This window comes from Hippocampus bargibanti, linkage group LG05 (assembly GCF_051943395.1).
Source record: "Hippocampus bargibanti isolate YZ-2025 linkage group LG05, ASM5194339v1, whole genome shotgun sequence".
Taxonomy (NCBI): domain Eukaryota; kingdom Metazoa; phylum Chordata; class Actinopteri; order Syngnathiformes; family Syngnathidae; genus Hippocampus; species Hippocampus bargibanti.
Genome location: NC_142738.1, coordinates 27,140,001 through 27,149,299, shown reverse-complemented (window position 1 = coordinate 27,149,299; position 9,299 = coordinate 27,140,001). Strand labels below are relative to the sequence as shown.

The window sequence follows — 9,299 nt, the reverse complement described above, 5'->3', positions numbered from 1 at the left end:
AGTTATAGATCGTGTGCTGAACGTATTTAGAAATCAATGGTGCACCCCAGCCGACAGACGATGTTAGACAAGAATCTCCTTAGACCATGATGTTTGCAGATGACATTGTGATCTGTAGCGAGAACATGGATGTGGAGGTATGCCCTGGAAAGGAGAGGAATGAAAATCAGTCGCAGCAAGACTGAATATATGTGTGTAAATGAAAGGGATCCAAGTGCAAGAGTGATGCTACAGGGAGAAGAGATAAAGAAGGTGGAGGATTTAAATCTTGGGGTCAACTTTCCAGAGCAATGGAGAGTGTGAAAAAGAGGTGAAGAAGCGTGTCCAGGCCGGCTGGGGCGGCTGGAGAAAAATCTCAGGTTTGATGTGTGATAGAAGGGTTTCAGATAGGATGAAAGGAAAGGTGTATAAAACGGTGGTGAGACGAGCCATGATGTTTGGACGAGAGTCAGTGCCACTGAAGAAATGACAGGAAGCAGAGCTGGAGGTAGCAGAGCTGAATATGTTGAGGTTTTCTTTGGGAGTGACCAGGTTGGATAGGATCAGGAATGAGTACCTTAGAGGGACAACTCATATTAGAGGCTTTGGGGAGAATGTCAGAGAGGCCTGAATGAGATGGTTTGGACATGTCCAGAGGAGAGAGAGTAACTATATCGGGAGAAGAATGCTGAGCCTTGAACTGCCACGCAGGAGACCGAGAGGAAGACCAAAGAGGAGGTTTATGGATGTTGTCAAAGAGGACATGAAGGTCGCTGGTGTGAGAGGAGATGATGCACAAAACCGGGTTAGATGGAGGACACTGATTTGCTGTGGCGACCCCTGAAGGGAAAAGCCACAAAGACAAGAAGAAGAATGTCACCCCTAGCCAAAAGGTTTGCCCACCCCAGCTTTATATGTAACACATCATGGTTCTTTCATTGTTTATTGCACTGCCCCTGACAAATACATATAAAATAAAATGTAATAAATAAAAGACCCACATTTCAGTTTTATTTATGTAGAGCCAAATGCACAATGGGGTGATGGAATGTGCAAACATGGGTTATGCTGGACTTGACTGGTCTTTCACTACTTCATTCCACTCCATTGTTTGAACATACTTGGCGCTTCTACACTACCTCCTTTCGCCACATGTACAGTATATGTGTAGCACTCCACGTAGTGCCTAGTAGTGTGATTGTTCTTGCACTGAGAGTTCACTTGGCACATAGCCCTTCTCCCTTGGTCTCCCATGGTTGCCAGCCAATCGTAGGGCACACACAGACATACCTGGTAAGAAACCCCTGAACACTCGAAGTACAACAGCCAAGCCATTTGGCTTTCCTACAAAGAATGTCCAAGGGGCAGACCACTAACTTACTGTATTAGTTTCACCATTAATCTACAAACGAGGCAAACTGGTGAGAAGATCACAACTCAGCAATTACAATTCGCATGCTAGTATGAAGAAAAGAATGTTTGGTTGGGGCAAGTACATGCGTGTCTATATACTTGTAAGTTCCTCAATTCAAAGTTACACTTTAGGGTGGAGTTTATTTTCAAATTTGACCAATCAGCGTTCGACTTTCGTGATATACGTCGAATGCACGTCCCGTGTATCAGCGTGAATACATTAATCATTCGAAGAAGATACATTTTTGTAAAGGTAAATCATCAGTGACACATGATATGTGCTTAGTATAATAAAATGTAAACGATTTTTATGAGGATTTAATTAAAACAACTCAGAATCGCCCATTCTTTCTCCGCCCCTGAAGACGTTTCAAATTAGTAATGTGTCGTTCGCGAACGAGCCGGTTTATAAAGCCGGATCTTTGAGGTGAGCGAAGAGATCCGGTGCCTAACAAAGAGCCAAAAATTGCAGTGATTGGTCGATATGCGTGGTAGAGAAGGGAGGCGAGAAATACATACACGCGCAGCAGTGAGGAGAATGGGGGGGGGGGGGGGGGGGGGGGGTGTAGACAGGTGAACAAATGTTATCACTTTATACAGTTATTATTATTCAATTATTATATTTTTTACTAGTTGGTATGATAACATTATTAATATGAAAAGCAAATTAGTGACAGCTAATCAACAAATCAGAGTAACCACAGGGAATATCAAAGTTAGTGGATGGTCTCTGTGCACATATAAATCAAACTATATAAATAAAAGAAATTTGTTATCGTGTATTTTTTACATGAGTAATTCGTTTTTCACATAATTATACATGATTTTTGATAGTTAATTAATTTAAAGGACAACCGACGTCTCCGGACAAGTTGTGTCCATAATTTGTAAAATGGCTTCAAATGACTTCTACTGGGCATATTTTAATAAGATTCCACCACATATAGCTATATTTTACATTTTAAGACTCGCTCTGAACATTCAGGTAGTCTTGTTTTTGAGTTGGTGACGAGTCCTCGCGTGACATCAGAAAAGGACCGCCTCCTGACCGTAAAAAAGATGCATTGTAGCGTTTTTCCATCACGTCAATGTATTTTGCCATACTGTTTTTGTTTGAAAACCGTGTGTTACATCCAAAAGCCGCCAGCAGAGGGAGTCCAAGCTCCATTGAAGGACTATATCAGCGTGTGGAAACGGGCTGATTCATTCCTCACAGGTCGGTGGCCATTTTATTGCCTTTCTTTGGGTGAGACATTCCCCCTGCCCGTTTGCCTCAAAATGACACAGAATAAATTCTTTAATCGATTGCAAACATGTATGGTTTCCTCTTCAGAACTATTTGAATCATATTCATAACTGGATGTGTAACAAGATGTATTTTGTTTTTCTACTTTCATTCCTTTCATCACTTTGCTGCTGTGAAATGTAAATTTCTCCACTGTGAGACTAATAAAGGCATATCCAATCCAATCCAATCCAATCCAAGGCATATTACCCGAATCAGAATCCATTGTTTTTATTCTCCAGCAATGCAAGACGTCTTGGCGTGACGTCACGAACTGGGGGCGGCACTTTCTGAAAATGCCCAATTCGCAGCTCGATTTTTTTGCACATTTTGGACACTTTAAGTCATTTTTATTGGTGTTTTGCATTTGATTAAAAATATCATACTGCGTGTTTTGGGTATTTTAGATGCTATAAAACGTTTTTCTGGTGTCAGTTAAAAAACAAAAAAGTGACGTCGGTTGTCCTTTAAGCAACAAAAAAGCAAAATTAAACTAAACTAAACTAAACTAAACTAAACTAAACTAAACTAAACTAAACTAAACTAAACTAAACTAAACTAAACTAAACTAAACAAACCAAACAAACTGAGGAGCCAAAAGAGTCGGTTCTTTTTAGTGAGTGTAGCCAAAAGAACCGGCTCTCGGAAAAGAGCCGGATTTCCCATCACTATTTCAAATTTGTTTTTCGTAAAGTTGCATTTAGTTACCCTTGATAAACCGGAAGTGATGAAAAAAAATCTGCACTAAATCATTCAAATTCCTTCGCCCCTACCCCGAAAAATGAGTGACATATATCATATAATTTTACAGCTAAAAACAAACATATGGCACACAAAAGAACATGATTCACCAGTATGCGATGCATTGTTTATCTATTTAGTTTTTCATATATTTTATTTTTTAACGGATGTTAGATTTTGAATCCTGTGTGTGCCTATGACTAATCTATAAAGCTTGATTGATGTGATTGCATTTTCACCTCTGTCTCACCACCGGACAACTAGCTTCTCACTGTCTCCGAGACTCCCGAAACAGGTATTCAGTCAATAAAAAAGGGATTGCTGTATCGTCCTCCTAAACACGTATATTCGGCACATATATAGCGTGATAGGCGACTGTGTTTCAGTTAATAGGCCGATGTGCGTAGCCTTGCTAGGCCTGTTTGTGTTCGCGCCGATGATTAGCTCGCAAAGCAGCTAAAGGCGGCGACCGTCCGCAATGAACAAAAAGCGCTTTACAAACAAGCCACACTGCTACCCTGTCTTGTAACTAAATATTTACTCATGTTGCTTATTAAATATACGCGTATAGTGCTTGTTTTTTCCTTGGGATGCCTTCACCCCGAATGAAGGATATCATGCGCTAGCTTGGCAGTGTTGCTGTTGAGTGTATGACGTGACTCGCTTAAAAAAATCCAAACAAACACGTTGTTCAATTTTCCGACAAATTAGTTCCAATATGCAAATGTTGCAGCCTAGTATGACATGGATAGCTGAATCCAACAGAACGAACTGATTTTATAGGTCCTATTTTGCACGTACATGTCCGCGTGTGACACTTGTCCTGTTTAAAACAGTAGAGTATTTTATATCTAATATTAAGCAGATTCTTTACTTACAGACAGTGTAGGTGTTCAATTAGCTGACATGTTTCGGTATTTTACTTTTGTGCTATGGGTGTTGTGTTTTCCTTCAATTAAAAAAAATGTCGTTGTTTTATTTTTATATTTTGATCCAATAAGGTATAAAAGTATTACTTTTTCATTTATGTAAACAATAATCTGGGTCCACTCAAACAGTAGTTACCTGAGTTTCTCAAGGAGTGATATTGCCTACTGTTACCTAATTGTTTGGTTGATTAACAACCATTGTAAAAGTCGTGGAGTTTGGAGATACAGGGCACTTGTATTTAAATGAGAACTCAAGTCAACAATTTTCTTTACCTCAATATCTTCTATGGCCCATCAGTGTACTCTAAACCATTGATTTTGATTAATATTGCAAATCTGGAACATACATTTCTCAGCAAAATCCATCCATTTAGATGGTTCAGGATCTGGCCCTTTTGTCACTTGCTTGCACTTAAAAATGACAACAGTGCGTAAGGGATGGCAAATGTCACATGACCAAACCCAGAAAACAGGTGAGCTGTGACAGCCGTTACCTAAGCCCTCTTTTAAGGGGAAGATGTAATCGTATGATGGCAGTCAAATAACTTTTCAAGAATTGCTCCAAAATAGTCCCAAACGCACGGCCAAAAGAAGTCTTTTGATATTGCTCTGCCAAGAACCTTCCTGCTAAAACTCAGCTTTGTGTGAGACATTTTTGGGATTTTTTTCGTTCGTTTCCTAAGCATGGAACTGTAGAGGCATTAAACTTTAGAGGCCCCCCCCTGTACTGATTTTGCTTGATGGGGCTCAATCAATATAAAATGAGAACTAAATGGCCGACCATTAGTGTGCATTCCTTAATCAACTCATGCAAGAAACAGAGAACATGGGCGCGAGTGAATGCCTGATGTTTAGTAATGCACGGCAGGACCCAAGCTATGTTATCGATTACATTGAACAAATACTTGCATTTGTGAAATATGATGGTATAGGAAACCAAAACTCCATCTTTGAGGTTAGCTTGCAGACCACCCTCACAAGAAGTGAAATCTGCAATTTTGAAATAACCCATTTCAATATTCTATTTGCATGTTCTTTTTGGGGATGAGCAAGTTACCAGTACAATGTATTTATTTTAATAATAATAAAAAATAATAATAATACATTTTATTTGAAAGTGCTTTTCATCACATTCATACACTTTACAAGAGCTTAAAATGCAAAATAAAATATACACGCATACATAATTGACAACAAAACACATCTAAATGAAGAAAAGGAAAAATGGGTAAAAGACTAAAATGTGTTGGGCTGGTATCTGCCTTATTTCAAGTTATTGAGGTCTCATGAAGGATGTTGATTTTACTTTATGATGACATTTTACAACCGACACCATATTTTTGTTTCCTAATTGACATCGGAAAAACGTTTTATAGCATCTAAAATGTCTGTCAGCGAGTATCAAATAGTAGTCTTGGTGCAACACAGCGATTCACCATCGTGTTATTTATGTTTTCCTCATAATTTCGGCATCAACACGGATCAACGCGAAGTTTTCAGACCAATGAAAGTACCGCAAAATGCATTGTGTGTCGCTTTCTCGGTCAGTGACGATACCTACCGTGACGTCACGGTAGGTATCGTCACCAACTCAAAAACAAGACTTCCTGAATATTCAGCGCGGGTCTTAAAACGTAAGCTATAGCTATATGCGGTGGAATCTTTGTGAAATACGCTCAGTATAAGTCATTTGAAGTGATTTTACAAATTATGGACACAACTTGTACGGAGGCGTCGGTTGTCCTTTAAGTGAAATGAATCAATGACAGTGCTCTGAAATGCCCATTAAATTAGAATGTGTACAATGTATATCAGTAGTACCAACTTTATGCGCAACATACAACAGACTGGTTCACGCAAGTGCATCCTTTTCATGGACTGTCAATTATTAATGCGGGTCGGTTTTTGGATGAGATGGTTGCATGATCAAAAGATGACACAATAAATTACTTCCTTGGTCCAGTGACTGCATGGCTCATAAGTAGTGGCTAATCTCATGATATGAAGGGCACCATGTGCAATCTCATCTCGCAATATAATGCTTTTCACATGGCACCTGTTTTAGTGGTCTTACTGATGGCACACTGTCTTCATTTACATCACTTTGCTCTTGCTCAATTTAACTGTGATTAAAATTGTTTATTCTCCAGTTGAGCGCCTCTGGGGAAGACTGCCGCTGCAAGTGGCAAAATGGGGGACGACAGTGAGTGGATGAAGCTTCCCATCGACCAGAAATGCGAACATAAGGTACCATCATTGGACTACAACAATGATGGTCTGTTTGCTAATATCCTCTTAACATAAGAATAGTTGTAAAACAACACCAAAATAATTTATTCCTGAAAGAAATATAATTTTTGGGTGATTGGGCATTGGCCATCCAAAATGTAGAACTCGGAGATTAAAGGCCTCCAAATATTCCCGTAATTGCAGATTTTTCCAATTTTCATAAAAAACACGCAGGCTGATATTTTTAATTAAATGCAAAACACCAATAAAAATGACCTAGTGTCCCAAAACTGCCACAACATGAGCTTGGAACTGGGCAGATTCAGAAAGTCCTGTCCCCTTGTTCGTGACGTCACTATTGGTCACACACTGCCTTGCTCCAAAATCAAAACAATGGCTTCAGAGAGTTCAGATTCGGAGAATATGCTTTCTTGTTACTCATCCAGTTATGAATATGATTCAAATAGTTCTGGGGAGGAAAGCATAAATGTTTGCAATCGATTAAAGAAATCTGGACTCCAATGTAGCGCCCAGAAAATGCACAAGCTCCGTTGGAAATGGGCTGATTTGCCGCTGGGAATTTGTGTAAGCTTACACCTTCTTTATACGTGTTACCGCAATTTGCTGCCACATAACGATTCACCATCGCGTTATTTATGTTATGTTATGTATGTACGTTTTCCTTCTAATATCGCGATCAACATTGTGTTTTCAGATGAAAAAAAGTACCCAAAATGCATTGTGTGTCGCTTTATCCGTCACGGCCATTCACTCTGTGATGTCACGTAGGGCATTGTCATCAACTCGAAAACAAGACTTCCTGACTATTCAGCGCGAGTCTTAAAACGTAAACTATAGCTATATGCAGTGGAATCTTTGTAAAATGCGCTTAGTAGAACCTTTTACTGTGCGAGTTGCTTGTTCTTTAGCCACAAAGGGAAATAAGTCTTCTTGTGCCGATCCCAAGCCCGGATAAATACTGAGGGTTGTGTCAGGAAGGGCATCCGACGTAAAAGCTTGGCCAAAACAAACATGCGGATCAAACCTCTAAAGATGGAGGACACTGATTTGCTGTGGCGACCCCTTGTAGGGAAAAGCCGAAAGGAAAAGAAGAAGAAGAAGTCCTTTGCAGTGATTTCACAAATTATGGACGCAACTTTTCCGGAGGTGTCGGTTGTCCTTTAAATGAATTAGTTGCCAACATTAAACAAACACACCTTTGAATTCATTGTTTTGCTTGTAGCGACATCACTCGAGTAAAATGCGCCTCAGCACTCAATAGTCCCATGCTCTCTGTTGTGCGTGCGTCGGTGCAAACATGTATGCCTGGGCGTGTCATTACGTTTCAACCAACTAGCGCCAATGCTACCGACGTCACAGAATATAGAAACTTTGATCAATGACAAAAGCTAAGCTAGTGGAGACGACACAATGCTCTAGGTCGGATAAACACTTTTCCTGCTCATCTGTGTTGTTCCCTTTTTTTCCAAATTTTGCTTTCATGAGCATAGCCATGTTGAGGCACTAACACAAGTCACAGTAATGTTCCTCCCATGGCATTCTCATGATTTCAGATTTCAAAATTACGATGAGAAAGGAAGCCACAAAGGTTGCATGTGTGCACACATAAAGATTAATCATTAAATGTCGAGTATCTGTTTTCACCATTGTTGTGAACCTCTTGATTTCCAGGTGTGGAAAGCCCGTCTAAATGGTTATGAAGAAGCTCTGCAGTTGTTCAATAGGATAAGTGATGAGAAGAGTCCAGAGTGGGGGAAATACATTGGACTGATTAAGAAATTTGTCACAGAGTCAAATGCGGTGGCTCAGCTTAAAGGTCTTGAAGCAGCCTTGGCCTATGTTGAGAATGCCAACATCGCTGTCAAGTAAGTCAAGAAAAGTTACATTTTTCCTACATCAATCCATTCCGGATAAAACTCACGCCGGCATGGGGAGAACATGAAAACCGCATAGGAAACCAAGGGCGCAATCAAACCCCTGTCCTCAGCACTGTGAGGCAGGTGTGCAGAAGTTTAATGAAGAAATCCATTAATAAATTGACAGGCAAAATTAAGAATACATTAATTTCAGTGGGTAATTTATTAAATTATCAAAATTGACTATATGAATGTATTTGAGTCTCAAACACTAAAAAGGCAAGATCTGTCTGTCTGTCTAAAAAAGAGATCTTGCTGCATTATTGTTAATCCAATATTTTAGTGTTTAGTGCTTCACGTTAACATAGTATAATGTTTTTTAACATAGTATTCATTTTTCCAGGACAACGGGTGACGTGGTGTCAGGGGTGGTGACCAAAGTGTTTAATCAGCCAAAGGCCCGGGCAAAAGAACTGGGTACAGACATCTGTCTGATGTACATTGAAATGGAAAAGGCTGAGGTGGTACAGGATGAGCTTCTGAAGGGGCTGGACAACAAGAACCCCAAAATAGTTGTCGCTTGTATTGAGACTCTCCGAAAGGCTCTCAGGTTAGTGCTGCCAGAGAGAAATTATGTTATGTAATGTAAACACATTTTATGAAATTAACTACTCTCAATATTGCAAAGAAGGTAAATTGAACAAACTTGTATCATCTCAGAATATGTGATTGCCATAGAAATATCCATTTGAAACATAAATGTACATATAACACAAGTTACAAACATGGATTTTTTTCCAATGGTTGTCATTCCTTCAGCGAGTTTGGATCCAAAGTTGTGACTTT

The 9,299-nt window shown here is 39.6% G+C and overlaps 1 protein-coding gene across 3 annotated transcripts in view; it reads left to right on the top strand.

The window, feature by feature from the left end:
• Window positions 1-3,626: 3,626 nt before the first annotated feature.
• The window catches only part of ckap5 (cytoskeleton associated protein 5), a 64,207-nt gene continuing 58,534 nt past the window's right edge, over window positions 3,627-9,299 (top strand). For all 3 annotated transcript variants that reach the window (XM_088997532.1, XM_088997531.1, XM_088997530.1), the window contains exons 1-5: window positions 3,627-3,713; window positions 6,498-6,594; window positions 8,269-8,462; window positions 8,857-9,063; window positions 9,273-9,299. The exon at window positions 9,273-9,299 is cut by the window's right edge and continues 145 nt beyond it. In XM_088997532.1, the coding sequence (XP_088853658.1) occupies window positions 6,538-6,594; window positions 8,269-8,462; window positions 8,857-9,063; window positions 9,273-9,299 (485 nt within the window). In that variant the 5' untranslated portion in view covers window positions 3,627-3,713; window positions 6,498-6,537. The remainder of the gene's footprint in view (window positions 3,714-6,497; window positions 6,595-8,268; window positions 8,463-8,856; window positions 9,064-9,272) is intronic.